The following is a 22,131-nucleotide window of genomic DNA, read 5'->3' on the forward strand; positions in this document are numbered from 1 at the left end:
ATGTATAGACCACTTTTGGTAGAACAGACATTTTTATAATGTTAAGTCTTCCTATCCGTGAGCAAGGTATGTTTTTCTACTTATGTAGGTCTCTTTTGTTTTCTTGCTGAGGTGTATTGTAGTTTTCTTTGTACAAGTCTTTTACATATCTGTTAAGATTTATTCTTAAGTATTTTATCATCTTGGGGGCTAATCTAAATGGTATTGATTTGGTGATTTCCTCTTCGATGTTCTGTTTGTTGGTGTAGAGGGATCCAACTGATTTTTTGTTTATCTTGTATCCCAATACCCTCCTGAACTCTTCTATTAGTTTCAGTAGTTTTCTGGAGGATTCCTTAGGGTTTTCTGCGTATAAGATCATGTCGTCTGCAAACAGAGATAATTTTACTTCTTCTTTGCCAATCTGAATGCCCTTTATTTCTTTATCTAGCCTAATTGCTCTGGCTAGGACCTCCAGCACAATGTTGAATAAGAGTGGTGATAAAGGGCATCCTTGTCTGGTTCCCGATCTCGACGGGAATGCTTTCAGGCTCTCTCCATTTAGGATAATGTTGGTCTTGGCTTTGTATAAATGCCCTTTATTATGTTGAGGAATTTTACTTCTATTCCTATTTTGCTGAGTTTTTATCATGAATGGGTGTTGAACATTGTCAAATGCCTTTTCTGCATCAATTGATAAAATCATGTGATTCTTGTTTTTTCTTTTATTTATGTGATGGATTACATTAATCATTTTTCTAATATTGAACCATCCCTGCATACCTGGTATGAAGCCCACTTCGTTATGGTGAATAATTTTTTGATATGTTGTTGAATTCTGTTGGCTAGAATTTTGTTGAGGACCTTTGCATCTGTGTTCATGAGGGATACAGGTCTGTAATTTTTTTTTTTTTTTTTTGTGGTGTCTTTACCTGGTTTTGATATCAGGGATATGCTGGCTTCATGGAATGAGTTTGGAAGTATTCCCTCCTTTGCTCTGAAATACCTTTAGTAGTAGTGGTGTTCACTCTTCTCTGAAAGTTAGGTAGAACTCTGCAGTGAAGGCTTCCGGAACAGGGCTTTTTTTTGTTGGGAGTTTTTTTGATTACCTTTTCAATCTTCTTTTGTTATGGGTCTATTTAGTTGTTCTACCTCTGTGTTAGTTTAGGTAGTTAGTGTGTTTCTAGGAATTCATCCATTTCTTCTAGGTTTTCAAATTTGTTAGAGTACAATTTTTCATAGTAATCTGATACGATTCTTTTAATTTCAGTTGGGTCTATTGTAATATAACCCACGCCCATCCCATTTCTTATTTGGGTTATTTGCTCCCTCTCCTATTTTTCTTTTGTCAGTTTGGCCAGTGGTTTATCAATTTTGTTGATTTTTTTCAAAGAACCAGCTTTTGGTCTTGTTAATTCTTTCAATTGTTTTTCTGTTTTCTATTTCATTTTGTTCTGTTCTAATTTTTATTATTTGTTTTCTTCTGGTGCCTGAGGGTTTCTTTTGTTGCTGTGTATTTGTTCAAGTTGTCGGGATAATTCTTTGATTTTGGCCCTTTCTTCTTTTTGGATGTGTGCATTTATTGATATAAATTGACCTCTAAGCACTGCTTTTGCTGTGTCCCAAAGGTTCTGATAGGAAGTGTTTTCATTCTCATTGCATTCTATGAATTTCTTTATTCCATCCTTTATGTCCTCTATAATCCAGTCTTTTTTGAGCAGGGTATTGTTCAGTTTCCAAGTGTTTGATTTCTTTTTCCTTCTTTTTCTGTTATTGATTTTGACTTTTTTGGCCTTATGGTCAGAGAAGATGCTTCATAATATTTCAATGTTTTGGATTCTGCTAAGGTTTGCTTTATGACCTAATATGCGATCTATTCTAGAGAATGTTCCATGTGCACTAGAAAAGTATACTTGGTTGCTGGTGGGTGGATTGTTCTGTATATGTCTATGAGGTCAAGTTGGTTGATTATGGCATTTAGATCTTCCCTGTCTTTATTGAGCTTCTTTCTCAATCTCCTGTTCTTAACCGAAATTGGTGTGTTGAAGTCTGCTACTATTATTGTGGAGCTATCTCACTTTTCAATACTCAGTTTATGTATCTTCAAGCCCTGTTAAAAAAAAAAAAATTTTTTTATGGTTATATCTTCTTGGTGTATTGTCCCTTTAATCATTATGTAGTGTCCTTCCTTATCCTTTCTGATGGATTTAACTTTAAAGTCTATTTTATCAGAAATTAATATTGCCACTCCTGCTCTTTTTTGATTGTTTGCTTCCTATTTTTTTCATCCTTTGAGTTTTAGTTTGTGTCTCTAAGTCTAAGGTGTGTCTCTTGTAGGCAGCATATAGACGAATCATGTTTTTTAATCCATTCTGCCACCCTCTTTTTACTGGTGCATTTAGTCCATTTACATTCAGTGTCTTTATGCATAGGTATGAATTTAGTGGTATCATTTTGATGTCTTTTTTTGTGTGTTGAGTTTCTTTTTCCCACTTAATTTTATGTGCTGAGTAGATTTCTTTATATATTGTCCTTTCCTCATATTCGTTGTTTTGTTTCTGCTGTCTCTATTTTTTTCTCATATTGTATTTTAAAGAGTAGGATAGTTTGTCTTATTTGTTGTTACCTTATTACTTACCCATATTTTTCTAAATTTAAAACTTTTATTTCTTTGTATCACCATATGTTCCTCTCCATACGGAAGACCTAGGATTACATTTCTTAATCTCTATTGTTTTAATGTTGTCTTCTTTTGCATAGTAACATCACTGTTACCCTATTTCGAGCTTATCTTTTTTTTTTTTATCTTGTTTTTTTGATTTCCCTCTCTTTTTTGACTTCTGATTGCTCTGCCCAGTGTTCTAATCTTGGGTCGATACCTGATATTGATTTTCTAACCAAAGAACTCCCTTCAGTATTTCTTATAGTTTTGGTTTGGTTTTTACGAAGTCCCTAAACTTCTGTTTATCTGGAAATGTCCTAATTTCACCTTTATATTTGAGAGATACTTTTGCTGGTTATATGATTCTTGGCTGGCAATTTTTTTCCTTCAATTTTTTAAATAAGTCATCCCATTGCCTTCTTGCCTGAATGGTTTCTGCCAAGTAGTCCGAGCTTATTGGCTCTCCTTTGTAGGTGACTTTTCATTTATCCCTAGCTGCTCTTAAAATTCTCTCTTTATCTTTGGTTTTGGCAAGTTTTATTATGTCTTGGTGACTTTCTTTTAACATCTACCTTATGTGGAGTTCGATGAGCATCTTGGATAGATATCTTCTCATCTTTCACGATATCAGGGAAGTTTTCTGCCAACAAATCTTCAACAATTCTCTACGTATTTTCTGTCATCCCTCCCTGTTCTGGTACTCCATTCACTCCTAGGTTATTTCTCTTGATAGAGTCGCACACGATTCTAAAGTTTTCATCATTTTTTTAAGCTCTTTTATCTTTCTTCAAATATTAGTGCCAAGTGATTTATCTTTGAGTTCAGAAATTCTGGCTTCTACTTGCTCAATTCTGCTCCTCTGACTTTCTATTGCCTACTTCTGTGATTTTATTTTTAATCTTCTGATTTTCTGATTGCTGTCTATGGGCTTTTCCAGCTTATTAATTTTTTTGTTATGTTCCTGAATAATCTGATTTCTTTAATTGCTTTATCTGTGTGTTCCTTGGCTTGTTCTGTGTATTGCCTCATTTCCTTCCTGATGTCTTGAAGGGTTCTGTATATTAATCTCTTGTATTCTGCCCCTGTTAATTCCAGGAATGCACTTTCACCTAGAAGATCCCTGGATTCTTTGTTATGAGAGCTTGTTGTGATGATCATGGTCTGTTTCTTTATGTGACTTGATATTGACTGTTGTCTCTGAGCCATCTGTAAGTTAATCGTGCTATTTTATGCTTGCTTACTGGGTCATAGTTTCTTGCTTTGTTTTGTTTCGATATGCCCAAATAGGTTGCTTGAGTGAGCTAGCTTATATTTGACTTTGGAGCTCTGACGTCCTATCACCAGATGGCTAGAGCTGTTATCAGGTATGTGAGTCTAGGAGTCCATTCACTTTTCTTGTATGAATTCAGCCCACGTGTCCAGGTAGCTGATCAAGTGTGTGGTACAGGGTCTGTCCTACAGTCTTGAGGGGCAGGGGTGATTGGTGTATGTATTGGTATCTGAGCAGGGGTCACGCTCTGAACAAGGCATGGGGCTGAGAACTGATCCCCGAGTGTCTTTGAGGAAAGCATGTCCCGTGCAGGTGGGTGGGTTCTGCAGATGGACCATGGGCACCCAATGTTTTTGTGAGGACTAGGAGGTAGCAGTTATCCTTGGACCGCTGTCGTGGGTTGCTGGGTGACCTGAGTGGAGCTACCAGTCCTTAAGCCCCTGATGTGGGTAGGTGAGGACCCTTTTCAATAGGCAAAGCTATGTCGCACATCAAATACCCACCTCTTCACCGCAGAGCTGAAATGGTTGGAGTCTGCCAACAGGGGCCTATTCTCCTGAAACAGGCCCACACAGGTCCATGCAGAGGGGAAAGGTGCTCAAAGTCCATGGACCTTTATGCCTGGACAGGAGCTGCTTCTGTCCTGAGCTCCCCCAGATAGTGGAGCTGGCAAATTATCTTTTCCCCCACTTGCAAATTTTTTCCAAGTCCAGGAGGTTTGGCTCTAGGCGCTCAACAGTGCCTGTCTTGGGCCCAGGGAATTCAGTTGCTGAAGCTGGCTTGTGAGGGGGGCATGGTAAAATATACACAAGTACTTAGCTTTTGCCGAGAGCGCCATTCTTCTCTGGTTCCGGGGGTGTGAGTAGGCTGTGTGGCTGGCTGCTTCTCCCTGAGGAAACTGCGGCCGAATGCTAGTACCAGTCCACTGCCGCCGGTCCAGGAATGGTGCCTGAGGGCTCCCCGGAATTCAGGTCCGGTAACTCCTCTCCGCTTCTTAACTGTCTGTCCCTCCCCCTGCCCCTCTGTTTGTTTTCCAAGCTTGCCTTTGATGCTCAGGGCTCCTATCTTCTCACAGATATACTAGTTTCACTTGTTTTTTGGGGTCTTTGTTGTAAAGAGGGGTCACCGGAAGCATCTGTCTATTCCGCCACCTTGTCTCTGCCTCCCAAATAGTTTTCTCTCTTTTGTTTTTTAATATTTTACTGTTTTCAGGAAAGGATTACATAGCAGTTTAGGTTTCCATTCAACAATTTCTACACAAGTTGTTCAATGACATTGGTTGCAATCTTTACAATGTGTGCATGTTCTATTTCTGCTCTGGTTGTGCTGTTTTCTCCGTTCTCTTAATTACCTTTATCACCCTCCTACTTCAGAGGAAAAGAAAGATCCCAACAAAGCCAGTCCCTTGGTCTCTCTGGGGATGCACTTCCACAGAGTAAAGCCTCCTGGCCTGCCTCCCCTCCAGCTTGCACCTTCCTTCCTGGGGGCAGGGGGCGGGGCAGGGTGAGCAAGCTCACCCCACCCATGCAGGTGCTGGACTTCTGCTGGAACAGCATCACCCATCAGCTGGGGCAGTGAACAGGCTGGGTGCTCTGTAGGGACCGCAGAGGCCCATCGTAGGGTCCCAGGACTCCCTGCACTCAGTGAGACCACGAGCTGCAGTGTCCCACAGCCACAGTCAGGGCGCGGGATGCCAGGTTCGCAGGAGGCTGCCCAGGCTCTGCAGACCGCCCCCCGTTGGGACCCCCGGAGTTTGTATCCTCACCCACACATGAGGACATCATGCAGAACTGCTCCTGCCCACACCCCGACCACCTCCCAAGACAAAGTCTGCCTGTGTGCCAGTGTGCTACGGCCACCTTGTCCATCCTGCCCGGAGTCCCTGTGGTCCCCAATCTGTTGCCTTGGTGGAAGTCCTTGGGCAGAGACCTTTCCCCACCACTCAGATCTCCAGCTCCCTGGGTCACATGGCATGTACAGCACTGGTGCTCAATCATGTCACCGCCTCCACACACCAGGCACAGACACCCCGGCAGCAAGAGGCACACCCAGCCCCTAGCACCTGCTAGTTACAACGTCAGCCCCCAGGAAAGCTCCGTTTAAACACGTACTTTCTTACAAACCCTCTTAGAAAGTAATTCCAGTAACAAAATACTGTAGAATTTTTATAAGCCCTCATGAGAGTAAAGTGCATACAGCCAAAATATCCACCCGGAAGGGTAAAAGGGAATGATTGGCAGTGCCCGACACTCACTCTCCCTCCTACAGGGCCCCGTGTCTCCCTGCCACCGGGTCTACGTGGTTGGGGTCCTCCCTCAGGCTTCCCCACCATGCTGCCCCCATGAGTGAGGCTTGTCCCTCTGCCTTAGGCAACTAGGACACTGTGGATGGCCAAGCAATCAGATCCTTGCTGATGTCACTGAGCCACTTGGATCAAACCTACCCAAAAAGCCACCCTACCTCTGGACTTCCCAGCTTCCAGAGCGAAAAACCTCCCCTCATTGTTTAAACTGGTTCCAGTGGGATTTTCTGTTACCTGGGACTGTAAACATATGCACCCCCTAGGTGCAAGGGCAAGGTTCAATCACTCGTGGCAGGGCTACATGGATTGGGTGACCAGGAGACACGTTCAAGATGTGCCGACAGGGTACTAAAAAGTTATTGCAGGAAACCCTTGTGGCATAGTGGCTAAGTGCTATGGCTGCTAACCAAAAGGTCAGCAGTATGAATCCACCAGGCGCTCTGTGGAAATTCTCTGGGGTGGTTCTACTCTGTCCTATAGGGCCACTATGAGTAGGGATCGACTCCACGGCAATGGGTTTTGGTTTACTGTGAAATGAGTCCCATTTGTGTGAAAGGGGCATTTGAATATGCACAGATATTTCTGGAAGGATCCTTTACAGTGGTTGCCTCTGGGGAGCAGGAGACATACTTTTCACTTTATACACTATGTTTAGATTGCTTTTACTTACCTACAGAAAGAAAAACCTATTTAAAAAATTGTTTGAGGTGATAAAATTCTGGTAAAAGGTGATAATTTATTTTGGTAGTTATTAAACCAGCCTTTTGAAGCCCCAGCTGAAATACAGGCAAAGGAAAAAAGTAGTTGAGTGAACAAGTGATTATCTCAGACCTTTTAAGGAATACTTCCTTTCTCCAAAACCACTGTTAGTTGCAGTCAAGTTGATTCTGACTCATGGTGACCCTATGTGCAGAGAGGAACTCCACAGGGTTTTCAAAGCTGTGACTTTTTTGAAGCAGACTGCCAGGTATGTCTTCTGAGCTGCCTCTGAGTGGGTTTGAACCACCAATCTTTCAGCTAGTAGTCGAGCACTTTACTACGCAGGACTCCAAAACAGGGTCCCCAAAACTTGGTAGCTTTGCCCACGCAGTATCCACTTAAATGCATCTGTAACTTTTACTTCCTCCCAAAGTTCAACTCCAGTCCCAGTTCTACCATGTCAGCTTTGCACCTTCCTGGGGCACTTGGAGATCCCAAAAGGATTTTGAGAAGGAACATGCTTTTATGAAACCCCAGCCTCTAAGGAGCAACAGCAGGTCTGGCTGACTTAAAAAAAAAAAAACCTGCTGTCATGTCAGCCCTGACTCACAGCGACCCTGTGTGCCTGTATAAACTGTGCTCCACAGGGTTTTCAATGGCTCAAGTTTCAGAAGTACATTTCCAGGCCTATCTTCTGAGGTGCCCCTGGGTAAACTTGAACCTCCAATTTCTCTGCTAGCAGCAAGTGCGTTAATGCTTGCACCACCTAGAAAGCCCTAAATGCGTGGCTCCCTGGATCTCTGGAGTGCACCCAGGTGAATGAGCAGGCTGTGGGTCAAGTCGCCCTGCAAGGCCCAGCACTATCCCCCGGACATGAGGACAGGGAAGGCCCTCTACCACCAAGGTCCACTGGCTACAGGCTCCCAGTCAGGGGCAGACAACCTTGATGTCCCGTGGCCAGAGACACCCCATATGATACCAGGGCTGGGAAAGACCACTCTTGGTCACACAGAACCCTGACCCCACAGGTACAGCTGAGGCTTTGGAGCTAGTGGGTGGCAGGGCTGGAGCACTGGCCCCCTGGACAGGGACCTTTCCACAACAGCAGGACACTCTGCAGGCAGGACCCCTGTACTTGGTCCTCCTCTCTGCACCTCTACATTCTTCGCTCCCTTGGGGCTGCTGGCCAAGCAGCAGAGACTGTACATTTCCTCCTCTTCTGAGCTCTGCCCTGGGGTCCCGAAGGTCCCCACTCACGTGCATGCCCATCAGCGCCCAAGAGGCCGCTCCTGCATAGTACCCCATTGTAAGCAGGCATTTCCGATCCCCACTGCCCAGCCCAGGAAGCCCTCCGTGGCCTTGCTGGGTGGCTGACTCCTCCAGCTTCCCCAGGAATCTAGCTTTAGGAAAATTAACACCTGACACCAAGCCAGGCGCCAGCCTGTGGACTAAACACCCAGCACTGCGTGCAGCCTCTGCCTGGCGCCTAGAGCCAGGGTCTCCGCTGCAGGGTGAAGGCAAAGCTCTGCAGCAACATCAGGATCTCCCAAGACCCCAAACTAAACCATGTACCCAGGTCCTGGTGCAGAGGGAGGCACCACACCACAGGGACTGCTGCTCCCAGCTTGGTTCTGTGCTGGAGACGCTCAGCAGGTGCCTGTCAGAGGCAGAGTTCACAGCTGGGGGGCAGCAGACCCCCAGTTCAGCTGCAGGCTCAGGTGGGACAGGACTTAAGGGTCTGAAGCTTGGTTTTCCAAATCCTCGACAGTAACTTACCTTTCTCTGAACCTCATTTTTTGGACAGAACAGGGCCCCAGAGGTCTGGTAAATGGAGACGCTAACTGTAAGGTGCTCAGAGCACTCCCTCTGCTCCCGAAGTCTCCACGGCCATTCATTTTTGTTGTTATTAACGTGGGGAAGCTGAGCACCAGGCTGCTAGTGGCCCAGAGTGGAGTTTTCCTGCTGGGCTCCCAGCCCTGCCCTGTGGGAGCCTGGAGCCTGGCGAAGGACAGGCATGAGGATGAAGAAGATCAGAAAGCTGGTGCGCCTGTACCTTGGAGCAGAGGGTTTTGAGGACAGGCCTGAATCACGGGGGCCTGGCAATGGGAGAACCAGATTCAGCCAAGAGAAGTGGGTACAGGTGGTAGAATGAGGGGTACAGGGAGCCCAGGTAAGAAGCTAGCAGGGAAAGAAGGCAGGCAGGCCAAAGGGCAAGGCAAGGCTTTTAGGAGGAGGAAAATGGAGATGGGTGAAGCCAGGAGGGGGGACAATAAGGCGGCCAAATCCTGAGAGAGGGGGTAGGAGGAGCACAGGAGGCAGAAGGACCCTGAAATCTAGTGGGCATGATTGTGGGGAAGGGGGTGCGGAGGGTCCCAGGCTGGAGCACAGGCGCAGAGGAGGCTGGGGCAAGCTGTGCAGGAGTGAGGGCCTGCACCATGTCCTCAGTGCAGGCACAGTGTGTGTCTGCTGGCAGCTTCCCACGTGGGCACCCTGCCCATGGCTGTCTTGCCTCTCCTCAGCCAACTACCCAGAGTCAGACGAGAAGACGGGTAACGGCCCAAAAGTTGTGGCAACTGATTGGAAATCAAACCCGACTTAGAAGTCATAGCCAGACTTCACCCTGCACTGGGCTGTAACCAGGGAGGGGGATGGAGAGGGGCCCAGGAGCATTGGTGCCAACATGCTGGCCGTGAGGGGCTGCACATCCCCCAGAACAGGCTGGGCCCAGGACCTGAAGAAGACAGCACTGCCACTGACCCCACTTCATAGGGGCCACACAGCTCACCCAGCAGCTCCTCCCAGGTCTCCCCATTCCCCTGGGCAGGACTACGTGGGGCTCGACAGAGATAACCTAAGTCTTTTCTTCCAGGCCTGTACCAACTGCCACTTAGTCATTCGACTCCAACTTGTGGCGACCCCACATGTCAGAGTAAAACCGTGCTCCACTGGGTTTTCAGTGGCTGGCTTTTCAGAATTAGATCGCCAGGCCTATCTTCTGAGGCTTCTCTGGGTAGATTCAAACCTCCAACTTTTCAGTTAGCAGCTGAGCACCACCCAGGGACCCCACTTTCTCCAGAGTCAAAACTCTTGTACTCCACGCAGATAGCTGGCATAGCTAAGCCACAAGCCAGCTCACTCCATGCAAACCTCCACACCAAGCACGCTTGACATGGGTGCATGGAGTCTAAAAAGACACTCAAATTTATCTCAGACTGAGCCAAAGATGGGATTCCTTTACCCTCTACATCTGTGTCTGGTCCAGCCACATCCTGACCACAGACTCCCCAGCAGCGCAGCTTACCACTGAGATGTTCAATACTATCTTGATAGTGACCCCAAACAAAACACAAACAACTTTAATATAAAGATATATTCCATAAAACAGTTTGGTAGGCAAAGAAAAGTATCACACTTCCTAAAAACACAAGCATCTTTCTTCCCTTAGTCTACTGAGAAAATTGTATTAAAAAAAACAAAAAAATACACCATCAACAAACACCCACCGGTATGACCGCACTGGAATGTAGGCTTGGGCAAGTACGTAAGGTAGACGCGATCCCTGAATGAGGGAGAAGCAGGGGTACAGCTATGCAGGAGCGTCAGGAGAGAGCCCAGCCCCAGACAGACAAACATCCCAGCTATCCCCAGGGGTTACTCAGGACAGGAGACAGACACCCTCTCCAGAACGAGCCCTAGAGTAGCCTGACAGGAATGGTGGGCACGGCGAAGAGATATCCAGGGGGGCAGTCACCACGGCTTACAGACAAAATGCCCTGGGCTTCTAAGCAGCTTTAGCCTGGGCTCGGGGCTGGGTGATGGGGCCGGACTGCAGACTCCCTCCCCAGGGAAAGGTGTGCCAGGCTGACCAGCCCTGGGGTGTGGCCATTAGAGGGGCCCTGGCTCTACAGTGGGGTGGGGGGTCAGGATTCAAGTTCCACAGACAGTCAGTAGCACAAAGACCACAACAGAAGCTGGGGAGCGTGGGGAGGGACCACGCGCATTGCACTGGCTGTCGCTGGGGACAGAAGGAGTGGCTGCTGGGGCTGCTCCTGAGACACTCAGGCGAACGGACAAGGGTGGCTTCCATCCAGGACACCACATAAGGCTCCTTGGAAGGGGATGCCGGGGAAGGAAGCAACGGTGTGAGGATGCTGTTACCCCTATAAATAAACTATGTACACTTCAGGAAGGGAGCACTGGGGGTTGGTGAAGACCCATGCCCACACCCCATGTGCCTAATGCTGCTGAGACGGAGGCAGTTCTTGTGCCGGGCTGCCAAGGGGCCTGGAGGGCAGCAATAAGGCTCTCCCAAGGCACAGTCCACGCACTGGCTCAGGCTCACTTCACACAGACACGGCCAAGGGTCCTGCCCACATGGGTGTTACTGCAGGCCCCAGTGGCACACAGGGAGGGCTGCTTGTCCCCTCCTCCCCATCCCAGTTTCGGGCAGGGCCTCTGTGCCACCTGGCTTGATGAGACAGCAGGTTTGTGCATCCTGCAGGCCTCCTCGCCCACATCTGCTCACAGGAGATGTGGCCCCTCACCCAGAAGTCAGCACAGAGTGGACATAGGGACCTCAGTGGTGGGGGGCTGGGTGTCCTGCACACACTCTTAGGGTCCAGAAGGACTAGGTTAGTCCCTGGCTCGCAGCCACAGCCCCCACTTAAAGATACACTCTCCATCTGAGCAGACTCCACTGGGGATGCAGTCACGAGGGTAGGCAGGGAAAAAGGGCCTGTGGTCTTTGGCACCAGCATGCAGAAACAGGTCACGTCACGCTGGTGCTCTCTCTGCCCGTGAGGCCAGCGACAGCGACGGCTCCGCCTCTACAGCACGGCTCAGCTCCGCATGCGCCTCCGCCGCTCAGAAGTGATGGCCGGCCTTCACGGCCTCGATGTCCGAGATCAGGGTCCTCGCCAGGAAGATGCCGAATATCTGAAACCAAAGCCAAGTCAGCAGCTGCCAGCAGCGGGCCCCAAAGGCTGAGGGCACACCGCTTCCGTCCCCACCCTGCCGTGGCCAAGGGGGCAGACGGCAAAAGCAGCTGCCGTGGAGGCAGCCCCGACACAGGGCGACCCCATGAGTGTCAGGGCAGACTGGTGCTCCACAGGGTTTTAATGCCTGGGCTGATCACCAGGCCTTTCTTCTGAGGTGTCTGTGAGTAGAACCGATCCTCCAGCCTTGCAGTTAGCAGCACGTCAACCATCTGCACCACCCAGGGACTCCGAACACTGGGACACAGGAAAAGCTCCTGACCCACGGGTGGAAGTGAGTCCTGGAAGTCAGAACCCTGGTCTACCTGGCTGTAGTTCTAGGGCTAGAGAGGCAAACAACAGGCACCCTCGATGCAGAGACACTCTGCCCTGCCTTCAATGTGACTAAGCACATGCACTACAGGGCATGTGGTGCCCGGGGCTACACAAAAACAACAGGCTACCTGCCTGGTGCTGATTCCCTTCCCAAGATACTGAGTCTCAGCAGTGTACCATCAACTTGGATTTCATAATAAAAACAAGTTTGTCCCTGGTTCGGAAACCCTAGTGGCATAGTGGTTAAGTGCTAGGGCTCCTAACCAAAGGGTTGGCAGTTCGAATCCACCAGGCGCGCCTTGGAAACTCTATGGGGCAGTTCTATTCTGTCCTATAGGGTTGCCATGAGTTGGAATTGACTTGACGGCACTGGGTTTTGGGTTTTTGTTCCTGGTTCTTCTATGCTGATGTGCAAAGATTTGCCCTGACCTTCGGGAACATGATAATCGTGTGGGAGACAGTGGGTTTCCCACCGACAACCGACTAATGTAAACTTGGCAACCGCAGTCAACTTGCTTTTTTTCTTCCTTTTAGATTCTTATTGTGGTTCGTATTTGACAAACCAGTCTTTTTTAAGTCTGGTTTCCCTGCCTACTTTGCAAGTACATTTTTCTTTCATTTTCTAGATACTTCTATCCCCCAGCCTCCCTGAGATCACTCAATACACATCCACTGAGTGTGTGTGGACGACTGGCAACCTCGGGCCCACTGGGTCACTTCTTCAAGGCAAGATTGGAGTCACAGGTTTTCTAATGTGGCATCTTCTGTGTAAGAACAGCATCAGCCAGGCAGGCACAGCTTGGGGCCCCCGGCTTCTCCTCACAAGCCCTGGAAAAACCCTGATCTCTGGTCTGACTCTGCCAGACCCTGGCCAACTCATCCACCACAGGCCTTACCACCTTCCTGTCACCAAAGTTCTTCCACACGTGAAATCTGGCTCAAATGACAAGAGCAGCCTTAAGGGGAAAGGGAGCTGCAGAGGGCAGTGGGCGCAGAGGCCTCATGTGGGCAAGATGCCTGGGCGCGCAGCCCGGGTGCCAGGGCCAGGGAGGATGTGCAGCCTGTGCATGCCTGAGCCACAGGCCTCCTTCAAGCCCCAGCTGACTGACAGTACCACCTCCCGCTCTGCAACTCTTGACGCTGCCTTACCTCCTAGCACTCTCCCACCAGCAGGGAGGGACAGAAAGCAAGCGACAGCCCACCCTGAGTGCGTGTGGCCCCCAACCTCCAGAAAGGCAATGCCTCCTTATGCCGCCTACCGTGCCACTGGACCAGGCTGCTGGCAAGACCCATGCAGTGCCAAGGTGGCCTCCTGGCCTGCCGCCCAGACCTGAAGAGCCCACATCCCTGCAAACCCCAGGAGTGAAGAATCGAAGTCTGGGCCCAGCCTCCAACAAGTGACCCTTATGGGAGCCACCAAGCTCCTGCCTAATACATGCATGTACACATACACATGTGCACACACATGCACCTATACGCATGCCCACATGTGTGCACCTACATGCATGCCCACATGCACGGATGCCTACGTGCATACCCACACACATGCACCTACACGTATGCCCACTCATATGCACACCCACACACGCACCCATACGCTTGCACCTACATGCCCACACACGTGCATCTATGCACATGCCACTCACATGCACACACCCACGTGTACCTACACGCATGCCCACTTACATGCACACCCATGCACACACCCACACGTGCACCTACACACATGCCTACACTCACACACACCCATGCACGTACCCACACATGCACCTACGCACATGCCACACTCGCACACCCATACCCATACGTGCACCTACACACATGCCCACGTTCATGCACATGGACGCACCCACACGTGCACCTACACGCATGACTACACTCACACACACCCATGCACACCCACACACACGCACCTACCCACATGCCCACACTCATACGCACACCCATGCACATACCCACAAGTGCACCTACGCACATGCCACTCACATGCACACACCCACACCCACGCACCTACACACATGCCCACATTCACGTACACGCACGCACCCACACATGTACACATGCATGCACATACACGCACACATGACACCCCGCTCCTGCCCACCACACGCACACACGCACTCACATGCACATACACATGGCCTCAGGCATTCAACTGGACCCTGTTGTTCTGCCAGGTTCCTTAATATGTACATGTACCACATCCAAGCTCAACAGCATTCTACGTTAAATGCCCAACTTCCTGAAACGAAAAGAAAACGGGGAAAAGGACCCCCTGGACCGAACCTGTAGCAGTGAGATGGCGATGAAGACACCAGCCACAATGTAGACGTTCCGGGGAAGCCAGTCCTCCAGTGCCTGGATGCAGCCTTTTGTGAAGATGGACTCATCCCACTGTCTCTTCAACTGCAGGGAAACCACCATGGCTGAACCCTGGCCCCGCGGGCTCCCTGGGGGGGTGGGCAGGGCCTGGGGAAAGGAGGCATCTGGGAGGTGGGCACAAAGATGGGCTGAATTCTGCAGGAGAAACATGTCTACTTCCTTCAGGCTCTGCAGAAGGCCCACAGCCTCTCACTGGGCAGGTCGCCGTGGTGTTACCATCTAACCACAAGCCTCCTGGCTGTAACCCTGAACCCACTTCTCTGTGTGGGCCTGCAGATTTAAAGCTCAACTCACTCAACTCACCCCCAAGAGCCCACAGCTGGAGAATGGGCTTGGAGGCCTTTAAAGAGAAGGAAAATGGGGATGGGGGTTCAGCATCTCCAGAGTCAGAGGAGTTAGCAGGAGAAGGAACGCAGAGTGGTTCTAAGGTGTGAATTCAGGCTCAAAGTGTTTCCCAGCCCTTGACCTGGCAGTCATGCACACACAGCACAGGTAACTTGGCTCCCAGGAGCCTGAGCCAGTAGGTGAAGTCATCAGCAAACTGCTTCCCTCTAACCCCGAACGGAGAAGCGTCTGCTCCAGACCCGGTAGGTATACCCCCGCTATCACCCACCCTGCACTCACCCCGCTCCCCTCACCTACCAGCTTCCTCATGGCTGCACTGAGGGAACATTAATGCATTTGAGAGGCCGTCAAGGAAACTCACACTGGGGAAGCCAACTTGGATACCGGTTGCCTGCCAAGTTTAGTCACTGCAGGAGGGCTCCCTCCCCTTCAGAACAGCAGCTGGTCACACCACCAAGGCCACCAGAAGGACTGCGTGGGGGTGCAGGCATGCCTGGTTCTCTGGGGAGGGGTCGTGCTTCTCTTCACAGATAAGGGCACCCTTCCCGTAAGAGCCCCTACTTCCTCTGAGGGGCTGAGTTCACCCTGTCCCCACCCCAACACCCCTGTGGTCACCACTGTGTTCACATGAAGGCTGAACAAAGCTTCATCCTGAACCCCTCTTATGATGCTTATCTCTTTGTTCCCAAAAACTTTCATCTGACCTCTTTCCACTAACACAGCAACTGCTAGTTCTGTGACTGTAGCTTGCAAGTTTGCTATTACTGATCACTCTTTCTGTGCGTCCTGCCACCAGCCAGCACGAGTGTGTGACGCGCTGGTGCGCCTGCTCAGCTCGCGCAGAGCTGGGATTGTACCTTTGCGCTAAGTCTTCTGTCACTTTCCTGCTCCAATGTGCACGTGTGGACCCCAGGGAACAAAACTTAAAGATTCCTGAAGCTGTACACACACCAGGGTCCTCACCTGAGTCCTGATATCATATCCACACTGTGTGTTGACAACTTTTTGCTGTAAGAAAAATCAGAGGAAAAAAAATTAAAATTATTTTTGTCTTCTTAAGAAGCTAGGAGTGGGAGGCTCTGACAAAAGCCTCCACCACCTACCAGTAAACACCCGTGCACGGCCGTGACAGCTTGCACCCTTCAATCATGCTGCTGACCGATTTTTTTTTTTTTTTTCTGTAAAGTGCTGGACAGTAAATATTTTGGGCTTTGTGGGCCATACAGCCCCTGTAGCAACTATTTTACTTGATTGCTGTAGTAGTAAAGTAGCCACAGACAAGAAGTAAGTGAACAGGCGTGGCTGTATTCCAGTACAACTTCATTTGTGGACACTGAAATTTGAATTACACATAACCGTCATGTGTCACAAAATATTAATCATCTCTATTTTCAACCATTTACAAGTGTAAAAATCATTCTTAATAGCCTGTGGCTTGTACAAAAAGAAATGGCTGGCTGGACTCTGCCAGGGGCGTTTGCTGATCTCTGGTATCATCTGCCATCAGCTTAAGCCCAACCCACGGTGACCTGTGGACAGCAGGGGAAACACTGCCTGGTCCCGTGTCATCTCCACGATCAGTTGTGGATCATGTGATTTTCAGAAATAAATCACTAGGCCTTTCTTCCTAGTCTGTCTTTGTCTGGAAGCTCCACTGAGACCTGTTCAGCAACACAGCAACACACAAGCCACCAGTAACAGATGGGTGGTGGCTGTGCTTGAGGTGCCTTAGCCAGGAATTGAACCCAGGTCTCCCACGTGGAAGGCAAGAATTCTACTGCTGAATCACCACTGTCGATCCCTGTACTAGGAGATAAAAGCTACACTAGGCTAGACAGGTGTATTTCTGGGTCACCAGGAAGACCTCAGCCGAAGGCGCACTGCTGAGCTGGGGAATTTGCCTATACAGTGACACCTCATTGGCTCAGACCCCGTAACACAGTACCAGGCATTAGGTAACTATGTGCGAGCAGGTATAGGGCCCAGCTCTGCTCAAGCTAAGTTAAGGTCAACGGTCAGTGTTCCTTCACAGTCACCCCAAGAGCCCAATTTCCAGAACCTGAGGACCTGGCCTTGAACTGGAAATGAGCACAGGTGAAGAAGAAAGAATTCTCTACCATGAGGCCTGCTAGCACGGACCCCACGGGCCCTGTGCTCCTGAGCACTGGATGCTCCCTCCCCTGGAAGGAGGGTACAGTGAGCTGGCCAGGTACATTCTTAGCACCTTGTCCAGGCGCCGTGAATGGGAGCCCCTCACTGTTATAACCCCACTTCACCTGGACCACTTAAAGCCAGGAAGGACTTCAGAGGTGCAAGGTCCCTGGGGAGAGGCAAGAAGGTGGAACAGGTTGCTCAACCATGACATGAACAAGACCTATGCCTTTTTTTCTCTTCTAAATCTTATTCTTGACTGCTCAGTTCCTTGATCCTTCTTAAATTTTTACTAATGACTAATGTCCTTTACAGACTGTAGAAAACAAATGATGTGATCAAAAAAGCCTTATGACCACCCGAAACCAACCCAGGAGACCAGTCACCCCCTGGACAGATAAGACCTTGGGACCATGACCATAGAAACCACTCCAGGAGGCTGGTCACCCCTGGACGGATGAGATAATACCTTGGGACCATGATCAAGGAAACCACCCCAGGTGAGAATAAACATTCCACAAGTTCCTGAAACCCATGATTTTGCCCTACAAAGCTTTCAGCCAGTCTCCAGTTGGGGGAGACAGGCTTTGGAGATCATTCCCCTCTGTCTTCTGTATATCGACAGACAATAAAGCTCTTGCTACTCACCTCGCCCTGTCTCAGGAATTGGCTGTTTGTGGCAGGCGGCTCTAACCCATGAAATTGCGGTAACAAAGGCAGAGTGCCCCTCATTTAGTGTGAGGGTGAAAGCAGCAGCCCGGAGTCCCCAGAATCCCCAGATCCCAGGCAGGGAAGGGCTTCGTCTCCAGAGGGCCTGCAGGGACTGGCCACTGTGGGAGGACTTGCCCCGTAGGAGGACCGGCCGCTGTGGGAGGACTTGCCCCTGTAGGAGGACCAGCTGCCGTGGGAGGACTGGCCTCTGTGGGAGGACTCACCGCGGGATCAGGCACGCAGCAGGAAAAGGGCACCCCACACTTCTCACGGCTGTAGCTGGGGCCACTGCAGTTGAAGTAGGCGTTGAGGTCCCAGTCTTCTGGGCCATACGCACCACAGCACTGGTTCTGCAATCAGCAAACCCGGGAAACGTCAGGGGAGCAGAGCAGTGTCGTCCCGTCCCTGAGCAGCATGTCAGGCTATGTGCCCGCCCCCCACAGAGAAACCAAGGCCTCCCCACGGCCCTCCACATTCAAGAAGTGCTTGGTGCCGCGACCCCAAGCATCCTTAAGAAGGAAAGAAGGGCTGCCTATGTGGTGGTGGGGTTCCCTGGGCTGCAGTAACCGAGAACCTCCTAGACCAGTGTGCACACTCAGCTCCAGCCCCCTCCTGCCCACAAGCATGGAGATGGCCTGTCTCTCCTTTGAGAGCCCTCTGCACCGCCAACGTGGTCCTCAACTGCCCCCAAGAGGACCAGTCCCCTCTTGGGTGCCACATGTCTGAAAAACTTCCAAGGTGGCCTAGTTCCCTTTTTTGACTCTTGACAAAACAGCAGCTGCTGAATGACTTTACCAAGGAAAGAGGTAGGATTAGGGTGTCCACAAGACAGTACGAGCTCTGCCATCCCTGGGACCGCTGCCCTCCCCTGCCTCCCAACCCCATTATCAGTGGTAGCTGCACATGAAGTTCCCATTTGTCTAAAAAAAATTGTTAAAACAAAGGCTTACTGCCAGCAGCAGGTCTCATTTTTGTACTTGCCCTTACGGCTGGCACAGTTATGGCATCATGACAACAAACACACAACCTAGATTTCTGCTGCTTTTTTTTTTTAAATTCCATGTTCAGATTGCTTTTAACGATAACCTAAAATTTCACCAAGCTCCACAATTTACTCAATCCCTCTGGGAAAATGTATTTTTAAGAGGAAAGGAAAGCACTAGAGAAAGCACAATGTCCTTTAGGCCAGTTCAGGGAAGAGCCACCCCAGCCTGTCATGGAGCTGCAAGCCAAGGACGTGAAAAAATCAGAGAGTGAGCCGTGGCGTTGAACACAACAGGAGGGATGTGGAGGAATGGCTGGAACTTTCATAGACTAGTCCGGGTCAATAACAATACAGGGACGACCTGAACGTTTGGGTCACAATGGGCTCTGCTGGGCCCCCACGATACCTAAGGGTTTTGAAGAAGCTTTAAGTAATCATGAGAGTGGATCACAGTCATGTTTAATGTTTTCTAATTTATTTTCTTCCCAGAACCAGAATTCTACATAGAAAGGTCTCGATGAAGCTGGGTTCCTGGCAGAGCAAGGCAGAGCACAGATCAAACAGGGGCCTTGTGAGATCACCACAGCCAGGAGGTATTCCTCCGGGGGGTAGCAGCTGTAGTCCAGCCTCTAGGTGCAGTTGATATGCATGAGAGGGGACAAAGCCAGAGAAGGAAAGGTCCAGCTGAGGACTGTGGACAAAGCCACAGGAGATATTCCAGGGAGGACACACCCATCTCCATCTGGGGACACTTCCTCCAGGTCAGCTCCACCCTCTCGAACAGGAAAGGGCTAGTCTCGGGAAGTGAGGGAGGGCAGGAATAGCCTCAGATGGTGAGCCACACGCTCAGGGAGGGGAAGCTCTGTCCCACGGTCCCCACAATGGTAGGGTTCCAGGGAGAAGGGCAGCTGCCTGGGTGAGCTGCTGGGCAGGCTGAAGAAGGCCATCTCTGCCCCCAGTACTCCCTGAAGATCTGAGCCCTGTAGGGAGGAGAGGATGGGGCTCTTGGGGAGGGTGGCCATGGGTGCAGCCAGACCTGCCTGCCCACCGCTAAGGGGGAAGGGTGCATTTCTGGTTCTACCAGCCAGAGAAGACCTGGAGCCCCAGCCACCAGGAGCCACAGTGGCTGAGACAGGGCAGCACTCCACAGCCCCCTTGTGACTGCAATACTGTAGGAGGCCCGCCGAGGGAGAGGGAGCCCTGTGTCCCCACCACTAGGCTCAACTTCTCCACGGCACATGGCAGCGAAGTGCGTGCTCCCTGCAAGGTGGCTTACAGCTTTCTGGAGGGAGTCGATAAGGTTCTGCAGATCGATGTCGTCCCGGTAGGATTTGATGTTATTTTGAAAGAACTCCCGGAAGCGGTCCCTCACCCAGTCCTGGAACAGGAAGGCCAGCACTGCCACAGCCAGCTCCAGGAAGAAGATGAACACAATGGCTCCGCAGAACTGCAGGGGGAAAAGGACAGGAGGGGGTCGCCACACGGACACCACCAGCCCCACCAGGCACCCAATCTGGACCCCGTCTGCTGGCAAGAGCAGGGCTCTGCCCTGAGAGACCCAGCTGGAACCCAGGAGCCCCACACTATCAGCTGGAGCCCGGGAACCCCATGATATCAGCAGGCTGATGTGTAAATGGGGATGTTACACCTACCCGCATCTCTGCACTGCTGTTAAGGGTCAAACCAATGTGCCCACCATTCTTGTTGTGCAGACCCTCCCCGGGTGCTATCCAGGAATGGAGACAGGCTGTCCACCCCAAGGGCAGCACCTGTGCCTCGTGCACACTATCTGAGCACTCTCCACAAACACACCACCATCTGAGTTCCTACAAATGGAACTGGGGATGGGAAAAACTGAGGCTCACTCAGACAGCACAGTCTTGGCTCCTTGACAGTGCTCTTTACACCTCTGGGGTGCCGCTCTGTGTGTATGGGGGTCAGCTGCATGGCCGTGGGGGTGGTATGTATTCTCCAAGGGCCCCTGCAGCCACAGCCCTCCCCCGCCCAGGGCAGATTCTGTGTTTGCCTCAGGACCTGTGCACACTCAAGCACCATCACCAGCCACACAGGGAACCAAGCACCTGTGCCACACCACCAAGGGGGAAAGCACACACCCACACAGGCCTTCCAAAACATAATATCCCTCCCCAGAGAAGCAAGATGTTAACAATACTTTTTAAGAGGAAAAAAACCAGGAAACAGCCATGTGCTCTGCTTTTTAAATTAAGACCAGGAAAGTGGAAGCTTGATCCAATAAATACAACAAAAAAAAACCCTGATGTTTTCCCCACTGGGTGCTATTTAATTTTAATTTCATGCATTTCAAAGTGAATCTGTATCTAAATATGAACTCTTGGTAACTGGCAGTTCTGCCAGGAAATCAAGGATTCTGCGTGCACTTTCAACGGATCCATACACGCCATGGGGGAAGGAAATGATGTCTTTAGCATTACTGCACCATCCAAAATCCTTTGATCTTCACCAGGAAGGGCAAAGGTGAGGAGCAGACAAAAAACTCCTTTAGAACTTCAGAGAGACTAAATAAAATGAGAAGCCTAACCCCTCCTGGCATGAGGCAGCACGCAGCTGAATTCTCCCTGAAATCCCGGCATTTAGGGAGACAGGAGGGTACAGTGGACCACCTCCTCCACTGCTGTACCTCGGCAGGCTTGCGGGCCACCACCCCTCTGCCCAAACGGACACTGTCTGCCCAGCAGAGCTCCCCTCCCTGCCCCCCGCTGTCCCCAACCCTGGGGATACTCACAAACTTGAGCAGACAGATGTTCTCACGGAGGGCCCCCACACAGCCAGCAAAGCCCAGGGTGAACATCACCACGCCCACCACCAGGACCAGCACCACAGGGTCAATCCCGTGCAGCTGCGTCACTTTGGTGAGGTCGGACAACACACCCTGAAAGAGGCAGAGAACAAGGGCAGCCGGTAGGTGGGGTGGGGGGGGGTCAAGGATCCCCTGAGGGATAGGCTGCTTCAGGGACTGAGGACAGGGGCCTGCCTTCTGACCCTGCCCTGAAAGCCAGGCCCAAGTGTGGCCCCTGCCCACTCTGTTCCCACCTTGGAGGCCCCCTGCCCAACCCTCCCCTGGCCCTCACATCCCATAGTATCTCTCCTGTCCTCCACCTGTCTACAGTTCCCTGGCAGCCTGCAGAGCACCTCTGCCAGGTGGGGGTGGGGGAGTGGGTGGGCACCTGGGGCCTCTGGACAAGGTATCCTGGGGCTGCAGCCTGGCCACTGGCCATTTGGGCAGCTGACTTTACTAGCCTCCCAGTGTTACAGCCAACTCGTGGACTATCCTGAGATGAAAACGACTTCGCTGTG

General features: G+C 50.5%; 1 protein-coding gene across 1 annotated transcript in view; it reads right to left on the reverse strand.

The window, feature by feature from the left end:
- Positions 1-10,235: 10,235 nt before the first annotated feature.
- TSPAN14 (tetraspanin 14) overlaps positions 10,236-22,131 on the reverse strand; it is an 82,455-nt gene continuing 70,559 nt past the window's right edge. Inside the window, exons 4-9 of the mRNA XM_064290322.1 lie at positions 21,560-21,706; positions 20,072-20,242; positions 18,035-18,160; positions 15,912-15,956; positions 14,508-14,627; positions 10,236-11,847 (exon numbers count right to left, since the gene is read on the reverse strand). Coding sequence (XP_064146392.1) covers positions 11,776-11,847; positions 14,508-14,627; positions 15,912-15,956; positions 18,035-18,160; positions 20,072-20,242; positions 21,560-21,706 — 681 coding nt within the window. The 3' untranslated portion in view covers positions 10,236-11,775. The remainder of the gene's footprint in view (positions 11,848-14,507; positions 14,628-15,911; positions 15,957-18,034; positions 18,161-20,071; positions 20,243-21,559; positions 21,707-22,131) is intronic.

Source organism: Loxodonta africana, chromosome 8, assembly GCF_030014295.1.
Source record: "Loxodonta africana isolate mLoxAfr1 chromosome 8, mLoxAfr1.hap2, whole genome shotgun sequence".
NCBI classification, from domain to species: Eukaryota; Metazoa; Chordata; class Mammalia; order Proboscidea; family Elephantidae; genus Loxodonta; species Loxodonta africana.